Source organism: Oncorhynchus clarkii, chromosome 13 (assembly GCF_045791955.1).
Source record: "Oncorhynchus clarkii lewisi isolate Uvic-CL-2024 chromosome 13, UVic_Ocla_1.0, whole genome shotgun sequence".
In the NCBI taxonomy this organism is placed as follows: domain Eukaryota; kingdom Metazoa; phylum Chordata; class Actinopteri; order Salmoniformes; family Salmonidae; genus Oncorhynchus; species Oncorhynchus clarkii.
Window position 1 is genome coordinate 62,758,953 of NC_092159.1, and position 20,383 is coordinate 62,779,335.

Here is a 20,383-nt window from a genome sequence, read left to right on the forward strand (position 1 = left end):
TATTTAACCAGGGAGGCTAGTTGAGAACACCTTTATTTAACCAGGGAGGCTAGTTGAGAACACCTTTATTTAACCAGGTAGGCTAGTTGAGAACACCTTTATTTAACCAGGTAGGCTAGTTGAGAACACCTTTATTTAACCAGGGAGGCTAGTTGAGAACACCTTTATTTAACCAGGGAGGCTAGTTGAGAACACCTTTATTTAACCAGGGAGGCTAGTTGAGAACACCTTTATTTAACCAGGTAGGCTAGTTGAGAACACCTTTATTTAACCAGGGAGGCTAGTTGAGAACACCTTTATTTAACCAGGGAGGCTAGTTGAGAACACCTTTATTTAACCAGGGAGGCTAGTTGAGAACACCTTTATTTAACCAGGGAGGCTAGTTGAGAACACCTTTATTTAACCAGGGAGGCTAGTTGAGAACACCTTTATTTAACCAGGGAGGCTAGTTGAGAACACCTTTATTTAACCAGGGAGGCCAGTTGAGAACAAGTTCTCATTTACAACTGCGACCTGGTCAAGAGAAAGCAAAGCAGTGTGACAAAAACAACAACACAGAGTTACACAGAGTTATACATGGAGTACAGTAACATACAGTCAATAATACAATAGAGAAAAAGTCTATGTACAGCGTGTGCAAATGAAGTAAGATTAGAGAGGTAAGGCAATAAATAGGCCATAGTGCAGAAATAATTACAATATAGCAATTAAACACTGGAGTGATAGATGTGCAGAAGATGAATGTGCAAGTAGAGATACTGGGGTGCAAAGGAGCAAAACAATAAATAACAATATGGGGATGAGGTAGTTGGATGGAGGAGGGAGGAGGCTTGTAGAGAATGATGACTCTGATCTATGACCTTTACTCCTTATTACAGCCTTAATATTACATCAACTAGTTTCTGTCTGTCCGTCCGTCCGTCTGTCCGTCTGTCGCTCTGTCTGTCTGTGTGGTAGTTGGATGGAGGAGGGAGGAGGCTTGTAGAGAATGATGACTCTGATCTATGACCTTTACTCCTTATTACAGCCTTAATATTACATCAACTAGTTTCTGTCTGTCCGTCTGTCCGTCCGTCCGTCCGTCTGTCTCTCTCTCTGTCTGTCTGTGTGGTAGTTGGATGGAGGAGGGAGGAGGCTTGTAGAGAATGATGACTCTGATCTATGACCTTTACTCCTTATTACAGCCTTAATATTACATCAACTAGTTTCTGTCTGTCTGTCCGTCTGTCCGTCTGTCCGTCCGTCCGTCCGTCTGTCTCTCTCTCTGTCTGTCTGTGTGGTAGTTGGATGGAGGAGGGAGGAGGCTTGTAGAGAATGATGACTCTGATCTATGACCTTTACTCCTTATTACAGCCTTAATATTACATCAACTAGTTTCTGTCTGTCCGTCCGTTTGTCCGTCCGTCCGTCCGTCTGTCTCTCTCTCTGTCTGTCTGTGTGGTAGTTGGATGGAGGAGGGAGGAGGCTTGTAGAGAATGATGACTGATCTATGTCCTTTACTCCTTATTACAGCCTTAATATTACATCAACTAGTTGTCTGTCTGTCTGCCTGTCTGCCTGTCTGTCTGTCTGTCTGTGATGAACTGGACCCCTTTTACAGCATTCTCTCCACCTGTTAACTGTCGCTCCGCACGCGTGTTCACACACAGGCACATACAGACAGACAGCCACTTAGACACACACACACACACACACACACACACTGTGGCTCCCCTCTCAGGGCATGACATTAGAGTAGATGTCCTGATTACCTTATCACACAAACGAAAGCTGCCCTCGGGACATGACAAACTGATTTGAATATGAGCTTTTAGGACCCGGGGGCGGTGCCGTGACTAGTGGCATTTCAGGTGTGTGTGTTTAATGTGTTAATCTCTCTCCTCCTCCTCTCCAGGGTGAGAGAGGCAGCCATGACCAGCCTGATGGAGGTGACTCTGTGTGTTTAATGTATTCATCTCTCTCCTCCTCCTCTCCAGGGTGAGAGAGGCAGCCATGACCAGCCTGATGGAGGTGACTCTGTGTGTTTAATGTGTTCATCTCTCTCCTCCTCCTCTCCAGGGTGAGAGAGGCAGCCATGACCAGCCTGATGGAGGTGACTCTGTGTGTTTAATGTATTCATCTCTCTCCTCCTCCTCTCCAGGGTGAGAGAGGCAGCCATGACCAGCCTGATGGAGGTGACTCTGTGTGTTTAATGTGTTAATCTCTCTCCTCCTCCTCTCCAGGGTGAGAGAGGCAGCCATGACCAGCCTGATGGAGGTGACTCTGTGTGTTTAATGTATTCATCTCTCTCCTCCTCCTCTCCAGGGTGAGAGAGGCAGCCATGACCAGCCTGATGGAGGTGACTCTGTGTGTTTAATGTGTTCATCTCTCTCCTCCTCCTCTCCAGGGTGAGAGAGGCAGCCATGACCAGCCTGATGGAGGTGACTCTGTGTGTTTAATGTGTTCATCTCTCTCCTCCTCCTCTCCAGGGTGAGAGAGGCAGCCATGACCAGCCTGATGGAGGTGTCTCTGTGTGTTTAATGTATTCATCTCTCTCCTCCTCCTCTCCAGGGTGAGAGAGGCAGCCATGACCAGCCTGGTGGAGGTGTCTCTGTGTGTTTAATGTATTCATCTCTCTCCTCCTCCTCTCCAGGGTGAGAGAGGCAGCCATGACCAGCCTGATGGAGGTGACTCTGTGTGTTTAATGTGTTCATCTCTCTCCTCCTCCTCTCCAGGGTGAGAGAGGCAGCCATGACCAGCCTGATGGAGGTGTCTCTGTGTGTTTAATGTATTCATCTCTCTCCTCCTCCTCTCCAGGGTGAGAGAGGCAGCCATGACCAGCCTGATGGAGGTGTCTCTGTGTGTTTAATGTATTCATCTCTCTCCTCCTCCTCTCCAGGGTGAGAGAGGCAGCCATGACCAGCCTGATGGAGGTGTCTCTGTGTGTTTAATGTGTTAATCTCTCTCCTCCTCCTCTCCAGGGTGAGAGAGGCAGCCATGACCAGCCTGATGGAGGTGTCTCTGTGTGTTTAATGTATTCATCTCTCTCCTCCTCCTCTCCAGGGTGAGAGAGGCAGCCATGACCAGCCTGATGGAGGTGTCTCTGTGTGTTTAATGTATTAATCTCTCTCCTCCTCCTCTCCAGGGTGAGAGAGGCCAGCCTGATGACCAGCCTGATGGAGGTGACTCTGTGTGTTTAATGTGTTCATCTCTCCAGGGTGAGAGAGGCAGCCATGACCAGCCTGATGGAGGTGACTCTGTGTGTGGTGGGCACCGCTCCACAACTACTCTCACCAGACCTGTGAGTAGCAATGGAATAACTTCCTCAATCACACTGTACCACTTTAACACCTTTATAGAGCCCTCATAAACCCTTCATAAGGCCTTCATAAGGCCCTCATAAACCCTTCATAAGGCCCTCATAAACCCTTCATAAGGCCCTCATAAACCCTTCATAAGGCCCTCATAAACCCTTCATAAGGCCCTCATAAAACCTTCATAAGGCTCTCATAAACCCTTCATCAGGCCCTCATAAACCCTTCATCAGGCCCTCATAAACCCTTCATCAGGCCCTCATAAACCCTTCATAAGGCTTCATAAGGCCCTCATAAACCCTTCATAAGGCCTTCATAAACCCTTCATAAGGCCTTCATTAACCCTTCATAGGGCCCTCATAAACCCTTTATAGAGCCCTCATAAAACCTTTATATAGCCTTCATAAACCCTTTATAGAGCCCTCATAAACCCTTCATAAGGCCCTCAATAACCCTTTATAGAGCCCTCATAAACCCTTCATAAGGCCCTCAATAACCCTTTATAGAGCCCTCATAAACCCTTTATAGAGCCTTAATAAACCCTTCATAAGGCCCTCATAAACCCTTCATAAGGCCCTCATAAACCCTTCATAAGGCCCTCAATAACCCTTTATAGAGCCTTCATAAGGCCTTCATAAGGCCCTCATAGACCCTTCATAAGGCCCTCAATAACCCTTTATAGAGCCTTCATAAACCCTTCATAAGGCCTTCATAAACCCTTCATAAGGCCTTCATAAGGCCCTCATAAACCCTTCATAAGGCCTTCATAGATGCTTCGTAGATCATTTATAAGCATTCTCTATAGAAGGTGGGAGAAGGTGTTATGTCAGATGTAGTAGGTATTAAATATATTATTGGGGATGATAGCTGTACCTCTCCATTAATTTCCTCCCTGAGCTCCTTTTTATATTCTCATCCTTTAATTCCCTCTCCATTCATCCCTCTCTCCTCTCCTCCCACTCATCCCTCTCTCCTCCTCTCCTCCCACTCATCTCTCCTCCTCTCATCTCTCCTCCTCTCATCCCTCTCTCCTCTCCTCTTATCTATTGCTCCTCCTCTGCTCCATCTCTCCTCATCTCATCCCTCTCTCCTCTCATCCCTCTCTTCCTCTCCTCTCTCCTCCCTCTCATCCCTCTCCTCCTCTCATCTCTCTCATCTCTCTCCTCCTCTCATCTCTCCTCATCCCTCTCCACCTCTCATCTCTCCTCATCTCCTCCCTCTCATCCCTCTCCTCCTCTCATATCTATCCTCATCTCCTCCCTCTCTCCTCATCTCCCTCTCTCCTCATCTCCCTCTCTCCTCATCTCCCTCTTTCCTCTACTCCTCTCATCTCTCTCCTCCTCTCATCTCTCCTCATCTCCTCTATTCCTCTCATCCCTCCTCATCTCCCTCTCTCCTCTACTCCTCTCATCTCTCCTCCTTCTCTCATATTTCCTCTCCTCCTCAGGGTGAATGGTATGATGTGTAGCTTGGCCCAGCAGTCAGCAGAGAAGATCGACCGCTACAGAGCCCATGCTGGATCAGTGTTCGTCAGGCTCCTCCACAGTAACAACCCTGCAATACCTCACATCCCCCACCGAGAGGAGCTGCTCGCCATCTTCCCAACGTGAGTCTAAACACATTTACATTGCTGTCATTTAGCAGATGATGTTATCCAAAGTGACTTACATCTGAAGGTAGCTAGATGAGACAACCACATCACAGTCAGTACATTATCACTCAGAATAGTTATCAGGTAGCTAGATGAGACAACCACATCACAGTCAGTACATTATCACTCAGAGTAGTTATCAGGTAGCTAGGTGAGACAACCACATCAGTCACTACATTATCCCTCAACTGAGTAGTTATCAGGTAGCTAGGTGAGACAACCACATATCACAGTCTACATTATCCCTCAACAGAGTAGTTATCAGGTAGCTAGGTGAGACAACCACATTATCCCTCAATAGAGTAGTTCTCAGGTAGCTAGGTGAGACAACCACATTATCCCTCAATAGAGTAGTTCTCAGGTAGCTAGGTGAGACAACCACATTATCCCTCAACAGTTATCAGATAGCTATGTGAGATAGCTATGTAATCTCATACAATACTATGGATGGCTCAGGGTAATCTCATACAATACTATGGATGTCTCAGGGTAATCTCATACAATACTATGGATGGCTCAGGGTAATCTCATACAATACTATGGATGTCTCAGGGTAATCTCATACAATACTATGGATGTCTCAGGGTAATCTCATACAATACTATGGATGGCTCAGGGTAATCTCATACAATACTATGGATGTCTCAGGGTAATCTCATACAATACTATGGATGGCTCAGGGTAATCTCATACAATACTATGGATGGCTCAGGGTAATCTCATACAGTGGGCACGTTTCCATGAAAGATTTCCATTTCAGTTCAGTTGAAAAACTAACTGGACCCCGTGTGTCTCTCTGTGCTCTCAGTGAAGGGGCAGAGGGTCTGAACTGGAACGCTCCGTCTCAGGCCTTCCCCCACATCACCCAGCTGCTCAGACTGCCCCAATACCAGTACCACACACTGCTGGGGTTGACCGTGTCTGTAGGAGGACTGACTGAGTCTACGGTACGTGTCTGTAGCCCTGTAACTCTGTGTCTGTAGCTCTGTGCCTGTAGCCTCGTGTCTGTATCCCTGTGTCTGTAGCCTCGTGTCTGTAGCTCTGTGTCTGTAGCTCCTGTAGCCCTGTGTCTGTAGCTCTGTGTCTTTAGCTCCTGTAACCCTGTAACTCTGTGTCTGTAGCTATGTGCCTGTGTCTGTATTGTCAGTAGCTGTGTGTCTGTAACTATGTGTCTGTAGCCCTGTGTCTTTAGCTCCTGTAGCCCTGTGTCTGTAGCTCTGTGTCTGTGGTGCCCGTGGTCCCGTGTCTGTAGCTCGGTGTCTGTAGTGTCTGTGGCCCATATAGCTCTGTGTCTGTAGCTCGGTGTCTGTAGTGTCTGTTGCTCCTGTAGCTCTGTGTCTGTAGATATGTGCCTGTGTCTGTATTTTCTGTTGTGGTTGCTCTGTGCCTGTGGCCCGGTGTCAGTGGTGTCTGTAGCCATGTGTCTGTAGCCATGTGTCTGTAGCCATGTGTCTGTAGCGCTGTGTCTGTAGCGCTGTGTCTGTAGCGCTGTGTCTGTAGCGCTGTGTCTGTAGCGCTGTGTCTGTAGCCATGTGTCTGTAGCCCTGTGTCTGTAGCCATGTGTCTGTAGCCATGTGTCTGTAGCCATGTGTCTGTAGCCATGTGTCTGCGGCTCTGTGTCTGCAGCGCTGTGTCTGTAGCGCTGTGTCTGTAGCCATGTGTCTGTAGCCCTGTGTCTGTAGCCATGTGTCTGTAGCCATGTGTCTGTAGCCATGTGTCTGTAGCTCTGTGTCTGCAGCCATGTGTCTGTAGCGCTGTGTCTGTAGCCATGTGTCTGTAGCCATGTGTCTGTAGCCCTGTGTCTGTAGCCCTGTGTCTGTAGCCCTGTGTCTGTAGCCCTGTGTCTGTAGCTCTGTGTCTGTAGCTCTGTGTCTGTAGCCATGTGTCTGTAGCCATGTATCTGTAGCCATGTATCTGTAGCCCTGTGTCTGTAGCCATGTGTCTGTAGCCATGTGTCTGTAGCCATGTGTCTGTAGCCATGTGTCTGTAGCGCTGTGTCTGTAGCAGTGGAGAATCCTCAGAGTGAATTTCATAAAAATGCGAATTGTGAAATATAAAAAATAATGGATTAAAACTGTTTTGCAATGAAGGTCTACAGTAGTACCATGGTGTAGCCGGAAACTAGTCGTGAAAGCGTAAGCTACAGCCAGCTAGCACTGCAGTGCATAACGTGGTGAGTAGTTGACTCGAGGAGAGAGAAAGACAATAGTTCAACAGTTTTAACGAATACATTTAAACAAAACATGTAAATGAACGAGAAGCGAGAGTGAGTGAGAGACCAGTGAGTGAGAGACCAGTGAGTGAGAGACCAGTGAGTGAGAGACCAGTGAGTGAGAGAGCTACTGTAGCTATATTTCTTCTTTTTTTTTCTTCACTTACTTAGCTAGCTAATGTAGCTAGCTAGTTTAGCCTACTGAAACACCCTGTTCAATCAGAGAGGAATGCTATGTTAGCTAGCTGGCTATGACTATCCAACAGAGAGGGATGCTATGTTAGCTAGCTGGCTATAACTATCCAACAGAGAGGGATGCTATGTTAGCTAGCTGGCTATGACTATCCAACAGAGAGGGATGCTATGTTAGCTAGCTGGCTATGACTATCCAACAGAGAGGGATGCTATGTTAGCTCGCTGGCTATGACTATCCAACAGAGAGGGATGCTATGTTAGCTAGCTGGCTATGGCTATCCAACAGAGAGGGATGCTATGTTAGCTAGCTGGCTATGACTATCCAACAGAGAGGGATGCTATGTTAGCTAGCTGGCTATGGCTATCCAACAGAGAGGGATGCTATGTTAGCTCGCTGGCTATGGCTATCCAACAGAGAGGGATGCTATGTTAGCTAGCTGGCTATGACTATCCAACAGAGAGGGATGCTATGTTAGCTAGCTGGCTATGGCTATCCAACAGAGAGGGATGCTATGTTAGCTAGCTGGCTATGACTATCCAACAGAGAGGGATGCTATGTTAGCTCGCTGGCTATGGCTATCCAACAGAGAGGGATGCTATGTTAGCTAGCTGGCTATGACTATCCAACAGAGAGGGATGCTATGTTAGCTAGCTGGCTATGGCTATCCAACAGAGAGGGATGCTATGTTAGCTAGCTGGCTATGACTATCCAACAGAGAGGGATGCTATGTTAGCTAGCTGGCTATAACTATCCAACAGAGAGGGATGCTATGTTAGCTAGCTGGCTATGGCTATCCAACAGAGAGGGATGCTATGTTAGCTCGCTGGCTATGGCTATCCAACAGAGAGGGATGCTATGTTAGCTAGCTGGCTATGACTATCCAACAGAGAGGGATGCTATGTTAGCTCGCTGGCTATGGCTATCCAACAGAGAGGGATGCTATGTTAGCTAGCTGGCTATGACTATCCAACAGAGAGGGATGCTATGTTAGCTAGCTGGCTATGGCTATCCAACAGAGAGGGATGCTATGTTAGCTAGCTGGCTATGACTATCCAACAGAGAGGGATGCTATGTTAGCTCGCTGGCTATGACTATCCAACAGAGAGGGATGCTATGTTAGCTAGCTGGCTATGGCTATCCAACAGAGAGGGATGCTATGTTAGCTAGCTGGCTATGACTATCCAACAGAGAGGGATGCTATGTTAGCTAGCTGGCTATGACTATCCAACAGAGAGGGATGCTATGTTAGCTCGCTGGCTATGGCTATCCAACAGAGAGGGATGCTATGTTAGCTAGCTGGCTATGACTATCCAACAGAGAGGGATGCTATGTTAGCTAGCTGGCTATCCAACACTGGAACTCTTCCAAGTCAAGGTAAGCTTTTGGTTTTATTCATGTTTTGCCACCGGGGCCAGTCTGTGTAACTGCTAAACTGCTTGCTGACTGTACACTGCACTGCATGATTGTAGCTGGTTCACTAACGGGTTAGTTCTAGTAGCCATGTTGACTATGACGTGGCAACAATGGAGGCTGTGTGCGGTTAGCGGTCATGATATGAAGGTTTGGCTCGGAAAAGGTTTCTTCGCCTGGTCACAGACAGCTAATGTGTTGTGCACTGAAGTCCACCAGCGAAGGGAAAAGGTGAGAGGGGGGGAGAGAGCACGTAGATAGATGTGAGAAGGAATTTATATACACAATGAGCTGTTTGTATGTGGCTGCTATGAAAGAGAACTGTGTTTGCGTGTGCTCAGGGGTGTGTTCATTGCACCGATTCTGTTGAAAAAACCGGGATAAACATACCTGAATTTGTCCAATAGAAACTCTCGTTTGCAACTGTTGGACTAATGATTACGCTCTAGATCAGCTCGATGCAGGAAAGAGTGTGCAAGGCGGTATTGAATGTGTCACTGTCTGTCACCTTGATTCCTCAAAACTCTCTCAACCTGTGTGCACCTACGTTGTAAACTGTCATTCATAGGCTAGGTTGTAAACTGTCATTCATAGGCTAGGTTGTAAACTGTCATTCATAGGCTAGGTTGTAAACTGTCATTCATAGGCTAGGTTGTAAACTGTCATTCATAGGCTAGGTTGTAAACTGTCATTCATAGGCTAGGTTGTAAACTGTCATTCATAGGCTAGGTTGTAAACTGTCATTCATAGGCTAGGTTGTAAACTGTCATTCATAGGCTAGGTTGTAAACTGTCATTCATAGGCTAGGTTGTAAACTGTCATTCATAGGCTAGGTTGTAAACTGTCTTTCATAGGCTAGGTTGTAAACTGTCATTCATAGGCTAGGTTGTAAACTGTCATTCATAGGCTATTTTGTAAACTGTCATTCATAGGCTATGTTGTAAACTGTCATTCATAGGCTAGGTTGTAAACTGTCCTTCATAGGCTAGGTTATAAACTGTCATTCATAGGCTAGGTTGTAAACTGTCATTCATAGGCTAGGTTATAAACTGTCATTCATAGGCTAGGTTGTAAACTGTCATTCATAGGCTAGGTTGTAAACTGTCATTCATAGGCTAGGTTGTAAACTGTCATTCATAGGCTAGGTTGTAAACTGTCATTCATAGGCTAGGTTGTAAACTGTCATTCATAGGCTAGGTTGTAAACTGTCATTCATAGGCTAGGTTGTAAACTGTCATTCATAGGCTAGATGGTTATCTGTCTCTGACTCTTGCTATAATCTGGCTGGACTGGAGACCCACAGACACTTCTGAGGTAGCCAGAACTGTGTCCCTAGGCTGATCTGGAGTTGGTTCTCACACACAAGAGTCCAAAGTGATGAAGCATCCTGTTGGATCCTGGAGACTTTCTCATCGTCCTCGTCTCCTTTACCGCCGTTTCACATTCGTGTTGCGATATTTCATAAACCATCTCCTGTGAGACTCCCCTCCCCCCTCTCCCACTGCTTAGTCCAACTCTCTTCTCCTCTCATACCCCCTGAAAGACCAGCATGTCGTCACTACAGACATTTGTAACTGCCAATGTATAGAAGACAGAAGTACTCTCTTCTCCAGCGGGTGTTGATGCTGTGTTGATGCTGTGTTGATGCTGTGTTGTTGCTGTGTTGATGCTGTGTTGTCGCTATGGGAACGATGAGCCAGTTGTCACCAGCTTTCAGTGTGTCACTCAGTTTCAACCTGTCATCACTATGGGAAGGAAGTGATGCCAGGAAATCAGAGTGTGCGTCCCAAAATAAAACCCTCTCCCCTATGGGCCCTGGTCAAAAGTAGTGCACTATGTAGGAAATAGAGTGTAATTTGGTATGCAGACAGAGAGAGATGAGTTGTTTAGACTTAATGTTGCTCAATGTGTCTTCTCACACGGTCCAGACTTACACCATGTTAAACAGAGTGGTAATATCCTATTTTATAGTTTTATTGTTCTGGTCTGGATCTCAGAGTTTCTACTGATCTGTTACAGTCCTCTGGGTCTGATGTTAACTACACTGATGTCTATCTATCAGTCCTCTGTCTGATGTTTACTACACTGATGTCTATCTATCAGTCCTCTGGGTCTGATGTTAACTACACTGATGTCTATCTATCAGTCCTCTATCTATCAGTCCTCTGGGTCTGATCATAACTACACTGATGTCTATCTATCAGTCCTCTGGGTCTGATGTTAACTACACTGATGTCTATCTATCAGTCCTCTGGGTCTGATGTTAACTACACTGATGTCTATCTATCAGTCCTCTGGGTCTGATGTTAACTACACTGATGTCTATCTATCAGTCCTCTGGGTCTGATGTTAACTACACTGATGTCTATCTATCAGTCCTCTGTCTGATGTTAACTACACTGATGTCTATCTATCAGTCCTCTGGGTCTGATGTTAACTACACTGATGTCTATCTATCAGTCCTCTGGGTCTGATGTTAACTACACTGATGTCTATCTATCAGTCCTCTGGGTCTGATGTTAACTACACTGATGTCTATCTATCAGTCCTCTGGGTCTGATGTTAACTACACTGATGTCTATCTATCAGTCCTCTGGGTCTGATGTTAACTACACTGATGTCTATCTATCAGTCCTCTGGGTCTGATGTTAACTACACTGATGTCTATCTATCAGTCCTCTGGGTCTGATGTTAACTACACTGATGTCTATCTATCAGTCCTCTGGGTCTGATGTTAACTACACTGATGTCTATCTATCAGTCCTCTGGGTCTGATGTTAACTACACTGATGTCTATCTATCAGTCCTCTATCTATCAGTCCTCTGGGTCTGATCATAACTACACTGATGTCTATCTATCAGTCCTCTGGGTCTGATGTTAACTACACTGATGTCTATCTATCAGTCCTCTGGGTCTGATGTTAACTACACTGACGTCTATCAGTCCTCTGGGTCTGATGTTAACTACACTGATGTCTATCTATCAGTCCTCTGGGTCTGATGTTAACTACACTGATGTCTATCTATCAGTCCTCTGGGTCTGATGTTAATTACACTGATGTCTATCTATCAGTCCTCTGGGTCTGATGTTAACTACACTGATGTCTATCTATCAGTCCTCTGGGTCTGATGTTAACTACACTGATGTCTATCTATCAGTCCTCTGGGTCTGATGTTAATTACACTGATGTCTATCTATCAGTCCTCTGGGTCTGATGTTAACTACACTGATGTCTATCTATCAGTCCTCTGGGTCTGATGTTAACTACACTGATGTCTATCTATCAGTCCTCTGGGTCTGATCATAACTACACTGATGTCTATCTATCAGTCCTCTGTCTGATGTTAACTACACTATGATGTCTATCTATCATTCCTCTGTGTCTGATGTTAACTACACTGATGTCTATCTCTACATCTCTCTCTCCCTACCTCCTCGTCTTTCTACATCTCTCTCTCTCTCTCTCCCTCTCTCCCTCTCTCCCTCTCCCTCCTTGTGTCTCCGTCTCCAGGTGCGTTTCTCCTCCCAGTCTCTGTTTGACCACCTGATGCTGATTCAGCAGGATACAGCAGCGCTGGGACAGTTTAGTGAGACACTGCTGCATGTCTTCAGAGACAACCTGAGAAATGACAGGTACACACACACCACACACACACCACACACACACACACACACCACACACACACTGCTGCACGTCTTCAGAGACGACCTGAGTAATGACAGGTACACACACACACATACACACACACACACACACACACACACACACACACACACACACACCACACACACACTGCTGCATGTCTTCAGAGACGACCTGAGTAATGACAGGTACACACACACACACACACACACACACACACACACACCACACACACACTGCTGCATGTCTTCAGAGACAACCTGAGAAATGACAGGTACACACACACCACACTCACACACACCTTTGTATCCATGCTTACACACACTATTTTCTCTCTTTCAGTTTTACAGTCACGTGGGGAGATTTAAATGTATAGTTAAAAAATGAATGTTTATTACACTGTCCCTCTAGTGTCAATCTCAATGAAACTAACCTGGTAAACTACAGAGGAAATCAAACTAACCTGGTAAACTACAGAGGGAATCAAACTAACCTGGTAAACTACAGAGGGAATCAAACTAACCTGGTAAACTACAGAGGAAATCAAACTAACCTGGTAAACTACAGAGGGAATCAAACTAACCTGGTAAACTACAGAGGAAATCAGACTAACCTGGTAAACTACAGAGGAAATCAAACTAACCTGGTAAACTACAGAGGAAATCAGACTAACCTGGTAAACTACAGAGGAAATCAAACTAACCTGGTAAACTACAGAGGGAATTAAACTAACCTGGTAAACTACAGAGGGAATGAAACTAACCTGGTAAACTACAGAGGAAATCAAACTAACCTGGTAAACTACAGAGGAAATCAAACTAACCTGGTAAACTACAGAGGAAATCAAACTAACCTGGTAAACTACAGAGGAAATCAAACTAACCTGGTAAACTACAGAGGGAATCAAACTAACCTGGTAAACTACAGAGGAAATCAAACTAACCTGGTAAACTACAGAGGAAATCAAACTAACCTGGTAAACTACAGAGGAAATCAAACTAACCTGGTAAACTACAGAGGAAATCAAACTAACCTGGTAAACTACAGAGGGAATCAAACTAGTGGTAAACTACAGAGGAAATCAAACTAACCTGGTAAACTACAGAGGAAATCAAACTAACCTGGTAAACTACAGAGGGAATCAAACTAACCTGGTAAACTACAGAGGGAATCAAACTAACCTGGTAAACTACAGAGGAAATCAAACTAGTGGTAAACTACAGAGGAAATCAAACTAACCTGGTAAACTACAGAGGAAATCAAACTAGTGGTAAACTACAGAGGAAATCAAACTAACCTGGTAAACTACAGAGGAAATCAAACTAACCTGGTAAACTACAGAGGGAATCAAACTAACCTGGTAAACTACAGAGGGAATCAAACTAACCTGGTAAACTACAGAGGGAATCAAACTAACCTGGTAAACTACAGAGGAAATCAAACTAACCTGGTAAACTACAGAGGGAATCAAACTAACCTGGTAAACTACAGAGGAAATCAAACTAACCTGGTAAACTACAGAGGGAATCAAACTAACCTGGTAAACTACAGAGGAAATCAAACTAACCTGGTAAACTACAGAGGAAATCAGACTAACCTGGTAAACTACAGAGGAAATCAAACTAACCTGGTAAACTACAGAGGGAATTAAACTAACCTGGTAAACTACAGAGGGAATGAAACTAACCTGGTAAACTACAGAGGAAATCAAACTAACCTGGTAAACTACAGAGGAAATCAAACTAACCTGGTAAACTACAGAGGAAATCAAACTAACCTGGTAAACTACAGAGGAAATCAAACTAACCTGGTAAACTACAGAGGGAATGAAACTAACCTGGTAAACTACAGAGGGAATCAAACTAACCTGGTAAACTACAGAGGAAATCAAACTAACCTGGTAAACTACAGAGGAAATCAAACTAACCTGGTAAACTACAGAGGAAATCAAACTAACCTGGTAAACTACAGAGGGAATCAAACTAACCTGGTAAACTACAGAGGAAATCAAACTAACCTGGTAAACTACAGAGGAAATCAGACTAACCTGGTAAACTACAGAGGAAATCAAACTAACCTGGTAAACTACAGAGGGAATTAAACTAACCTGGTAAACTACAGAGGGAATGAAACTAACCTGGTAAACTACAGAGGAAATCAAACTAACCTGGTAAACTACAGAGGAAATCAAACTAACCTGGTAAACTACAGAGGGAATCAAACTAACCTGGTAAACTACAGAGGAAATCAAACTAACCTGGTAAACTACAGAGGAAATCAGACTAACCTGGTAAACTACAGAGGAAATCAAACTAACCTGGTAAACTACAGAGGGAATTAAACTAACCTGGTAAACTACAGAGGGAATGAAACTAACCTGGTAAACTACAGAGGAAATCAAACTAACCTGGTAAACTACAGAGGAAATCAAACTAACCTGGTAAACTACAGAGGAAATCAAACTAACCTGGTAAACTACAGAGGAAATCAAACTAACCTGGTAAACTACAGAGGGAATCAAACTAACCTGGTAAACTACAGAGGAAATCAAACTAACCTGGTAAACTACAGAGGAAATCAAACTAACCTGGTAAACTACAGAGGAAATCAAACTAACCTGGTAAACTACAGAGGAAATCAAACTAACCTGGTAAACTACAGAGGGAATCAAACTAGTGGTAAACTACAGAGGAAATCAAACTAACCTGGTAAACTACAGAGGAAATCAAACTAACCTGGTAAACTACAGAGGGAATCAAACTAACCTGGTAAACTACAGAGGGAATCAAACTAACCTGGTAAACTACAGAGGAAATCAAACTAGTGGTAAACTACAGAGGAAATCAAACTAACCTGGTAAACTACAGAGGAAATCAAACTAGTGGTAAACTACAGAGGAAATCAAACTAACCTGGTAAACTACAGAGGAAATCAAACTAACCTGGTAAACTACAGAGGGAATCAAACTAACCTGGTAAACTACAGAGGGAATCAAACTAACCTGGTAAACTACAGAGGGAATCAAACTAACCTGGTAAACTACAGAGGAAATCAAACTAACCTGGTAAACTACAGAGGGAATCAAACTAACCTGGTAAACTACAGAGGAAATCAAACTAACCTGGTAAACTACAGAGGAAATCAGACTAACCTGGTAAACTACAGAGGAAATCAAACTAACCTGGTAAACTACAGAGGAAATCAAACTAACCTGGTAAACTACAGAGGAAATCAAACTAACCTGGTAAACTACAGAGGAAATCAAACTAACCTGGTAAACTACAGAGGAAATCAAACTAACCTGGTAAACTACAGAGGGAATGAAACTAACCTGGTAAACTACAGAGGGAATCAAACTAACCTGGTAAACTACAGAGGAAATCAAACTAACCTGGTAAACTACAGAGGAAATCAAACTAACCTGGTAAACTACAGAGGAAATCAAACTAACCTGGTAAACTACAGAGGAAATCAAACTAACCTGGTAAACTACAGAGGGAATCAAACTAGTGGTAAACTACAGAGGAAATCAAACTAACCTGGTAAACTACAGAGGAAATCAAACTAACCTGGTAAACTACAGAGGGAATCAAACTAACCTGGTAAACTACAGAGGGAATCAAACTAACCTGGTAAACTACAGAGGAAATCAAACTAGTGGTAAACTACAGAGGAAATCAAACTAACCTGGTAAACTACAGAGGAAATCAAACTAGTGGTAAACTACAGAGGAAATCAAACTAACCTGGTAAACTACAGAGGAAATCAAACTAACCTGGTAAACTACAGAGGGAATCAAACTAACCTGGTAAACTACAGAGGGAATCAAACTAACCTGGTAAACTACAGAGGGAATCAAACTAACCTGGTAAACTACAGAGGAAATCAAACTAACCTGGTAAACTACAGAGGGAATGAAACTAACCTGGTAAACTACAGAGGAAATCAAACTAACCTGGTAAACTACAGAGGAAATCAAACTAACCTGGTAAACTACAGAGGAAATCAAACTAACCTGGTAAACTACAGAGGAAATCAAACTAACCTGGTAAACTACAGAGGAAATCAAACTAACCTGGTAAACTACAGAGGGAATTAAACTAACCTGGTAAACTACAGAGGGAATCAAACTAACCTGGTAAACTACAGAGGGAATCAAACTAACCTGGTAAACTACAGAGGGAATCAAACTAACCTGGTAAACTACAGAGGAAATCAAACTAACCTGGTAAACTACAGAGGAAATCAAACTAGTGGTAAACTGTGTGTCCTGTGTCTCTGTGTAGGGTGTCTCTCCCCTTCCTGAAGATGCTGGACCAGATGCTGGCTAGAGCCTGTGTGTAATGTGTGTGTGTGTCTCTGTGTAGGGTGTCTATCCCCTTCCTGAAGATGCTGGACCAGATGCTGGCTAGAGCCTGTGTGTAATGTGTGTGTGTCTCTGTGTAGGGTGTCTATCCCCTTCCTGAAGATGCTGGAACAGATGCTGGCTAGAGCCTGTGTGTAATGTGTCCTGTGTCTCTGTGTAGGGTGTCTATCCCCTTCCTGAAGATGCTGGAACAGATGCTGGCTAGAGCCTGTGTGTAATGTGTGTGTGTCTCTGTGTAGGGTGTCTATCCCCTTCCTGAAGATGCTGTAACAGATGCTGGCTAGAGCCTGTCTGTAATGTGTCCTGTGTCTCTGTGTAGGGTGTCTATCCCCTTCCTGAAGATGCTGTAACAGATGCTGGCTAGAGCCTGTGTGTAATGTGTCCTGTGTCTCTGTGTAGGGTGTCTATCCCCTTCCTGAAGATGCTGGACCAGATGCTGGCTAGAGCCTGTGTGTAATGTGTCCTGTGTCTCTGTGTAGGGTGTCTATCCCCTTCCTGAAGATGCTGGAACAGACGCTGGCTAGAGCCTGTGTGTAATGTGTCCTGTGTCTCTGTGTAGGGTGTCTATCCCCTTCCTGAAGATGCTGTAACAGATGCTGGCTAGAGCCTGTGTGTAATGTGTGTGTGTCTCTGTGTAGGGTGTCTATCCCCTTCTTGAAGATGCTGGAACAGATGCTGGCTAGAGCCTGTGTGTAATGTGTGTGTGTCTCTGTGTAGGGTGTCTATCCCCTTCCTGAAGATGCTGGATCAGATGCTGGCTAGAGCCTGTGTGTAATGTGTCCTGTGTCTCTGTGTAGGGTGTCTATCCCCTTCCTGAAGATGCTGGAACAGATGCTGGCTAGAGCCTGTGTGTAATGTGTGTGTGTCTCGGTGTAGGGTGTCTATCCCCTTCCTGAAGATGCTGGATCAGATGCTGGCTAGAGCCTGTGTGTAATGTGTCCTGTGTCTCTGTGTAGGGTGTCTATCCCCTTCCTGAAGATGCTGGATCAGATGCTGGCTAGAGCCTGTTTTGACACCTTCACTACAGACCAGGAGTGAGTGGGGTTCATGTTATAGACTGTTCTACTTGTTAGGTAGGACTCAGTACTACTTCCTTATCTGTCAGAAACAGCAGAAACAGGACATTTCGAAGTTATAGTGTTGTGTATGTAGAATACATGAAGATATATAATATAGTGGCTGATTGAATGAAGAGAAGCTACGCTAATCTGTTATTTGCTCTCTCTGCTCTTCTCTCTCTCCTCTGTCTCTCTGTTTCTCTCTCTTTTCTTCTCTGCTCTCTTTCTCTTGCCTCTATCCTCTCTCGCTCTCTCTCTCTCGCTCTCTCTCTCTCTCTCTCTCTCTCTCTCTCTCTCTCTCTCTCTCTCTCTCTCTCTCTCTCTCTCTCTCTCTCTCTCTCTCTCTCTCTCTCTCTCTCTCTCTCTCTCTCTCTCTCTCTCTCTCTCTCTCTCTATGTGTAGTCATCAGTTCTGTGTGGACTTGTTGTCTCTCTGTAAGGAAGAGATTAAGAAGTCCAAGGACACTCAGAAGCTCCGCTCCGCCATCGCTGTGTGAGTGGGGTTTCTTTTAAAACACACACACACACACTCAAAATACATGTCCACTGCATCTCACCTCTGTTACAGTGTTAAAACATTTAGTCACAACACACAACCTGATATACACACTCGTTGCTCTCTCCCCCGAACCCTACTCTCTCACCCCCTCACCCGAACCCTACTCTCTCTCACCCGAACCCTACTCTCTCTCCCACTCACCCGAACCCTACTCTCTCTCCCCTCCTGTAGGTTCTGTGGTCTGATCCAGTTTCAGGGAGAGGTCCGTAAGAAGGTTCTGTTCCAGCTGCTGCTGCTCCTCTGTCACCCCTTCCCTGTGGTGAGTTAGCTCTCTCTCTCTCTGCATCTCTCTCATCTCTCTCTCTCTCTCTCTCTCTCTCTGTCTCTCTCTCATCTGTATCTCATCTGTCTCTCTCTCATCTGTCTCTCTCTGTCTCTCTCTCTCTGCCTCCCTGTCTCTCTCTCTGCCTCTATGTCTCTCTCTCTGCCTCCCTGTCTCTCTCTCTGCCTCCCTGTCTCTCTCTCTGCCTCCCTGTCTCTCTCTCTGCCTCTATGTCTCTCTCTCTGCCTCTCTCTCATCTGTCTCTCATCTGTCTCTCTCTCTGCCTCTCTGTCTCTCTCTCTGCCTCTCATCTGTCTCTCTCTGCCTCTCATCTGTCTCTCTCTGCCTCTCTCTCATCTGTCTCTCTCTCTCTCTCTCTGCCTCTCTCTCTCTGTCTCTCTCTCTGCCTCTCTCTCTCTCTGCCTCTCTCTCATCTGTCTCTCTCTCTCTCTCTGTCTCTCTCTCATCTGTCTCTCTCTCTCTCTCTGCCTCTCTCTCATCTGTCTCTCTCATCTGTCTCTCATCTGTCTCTCTCTCTCTGTCTCTCTCTCTGTCTGTCTCTCTCTCTCTCTCTGCCTCTCTCTCATCTCTCTCTCAATTTCAATGTATGGGGTTTTATTGTCATGGGAAACATATGTTAAAATTGCCAAAGCAAGTGAAATAAATCATAGACAAAAGTGAAATAAACAATAAAAACTGAACAGTAAACACTCACAAGTTCCAAAGGAATAAAGACATTTCAGACGTCTTTATACAGGGTTGTAATGATGTGCAAATAGTTCAAGGACAAAGACTGGTGGACCTTTTCTTGTAGCAACAGGTCACACATCATGCTGCTGTGATGTCACACTGTGGTGTTCCACCCAGTAGATCACTTCCTTTTAGGTGGTTGTAGAATTTAGCGGGTATCGGCCTAATTCTGCTCTGCATGAATGATTTGGTGTTTTGCGTTGTACACTGGGGATATTTTTGCAGGCTCTATAACTGATTCAAGTATTTTTAGCCAGATCATAATTGGTATGTAGAATTTTATGTTCCTTTTGATGGCGTAGAAGACCCTTCTTGCCTTGTCTCTCAGCTCGTTCACAGCTTTGTGGAAGTTACCTGTGATGCTGATGTTTAGGCCGAGGTTTGTATAGTTTTTCATGTGTTCTAGGGCAACTTTGTCTAGATGGAATTTGTATTTGTCGTCCTGGCAACCGGACCTTTTTTGGAACACCATTATTTTGGTCTTACTGAGATTTACTGTCAGGGCCCAGGTCTGACAGCATCTGTGCAGAAGATCTAGGTGCTGCTGTAGGCTTTGCTTGGTTGGGGACAGATCTAGGTGCTGCTGTAGGCCCTCCTTGGTTGGGGACAGATCTAGGTGCTGCTGTAGGCCCTCCTTGGATGGGGACAGATCTAGGTGCTGCTGTAGGCCCTCCTTGGTTGGGGACAGATCTAGGTGCTGCTGTAGGCCCTCCTCGGATAGGGACAGATCTAGGTGCTGCTGTAGGCTTTGCTTGGTTGGGGACAGATCTAGGTGCTGCTGTAGGCTCTCCTTGGTTGGTGACAGAAGCACCAGATCATCAGCAAACAGTAGACATTTAACTTCAGATTCTAGTAGGGTGAGGCCGGGTGCTGCAGACTGTTCTAGTGCCCGCGCCAATTCATTGATATACATATGTTGAAGAGGCTTAAGCTGCATCCCTGTCTCACCCCCTGACCCTGTGAAAGGAAATGTGTGTGTTTTG

General features: G+C 45.0%; 1 protein-coding gene across 1 annotated transcript in view; it reads left to right on the forward strand.

Moving 5' to 3' along the window:
• The window catches only part of LOC139365209 (tubulin folding cofactor D), a 125,173-nt gene that overhangs the window by 98,603 nt on the left and 6,187 nt on the right, over positions 1-20,383 (forward strand). Inside the window, exons 30-36 of the mRNA XM_071102684.1 lie at positions 3,197-3,280; positions 4,741-4,899; positions 5,753-5,891; positions 12,275-12,396; positions 17,729-17,806; positions 18,233-18,322; positions 18,560-18,647. Coding sequence (XP_070958785.1) covers positions 3,197-3,280; positions 4,741-4,899; positions 5,753-5,891; positions 12,275-12,396; positions 17,729-17,806; positions 18,233-18,322; positions 18,560-18,647 — 760 coding nt within the window. The remainder of the gene's footprint in view (positions 1-3,196; positions 3,281-4,740; positions 4,900-5,752; positions 5,892-12,274; positions 12,397-17,728; positions 17,807-18,232; positions 18,323-18,559; positions 18,648-20,383) is intronic.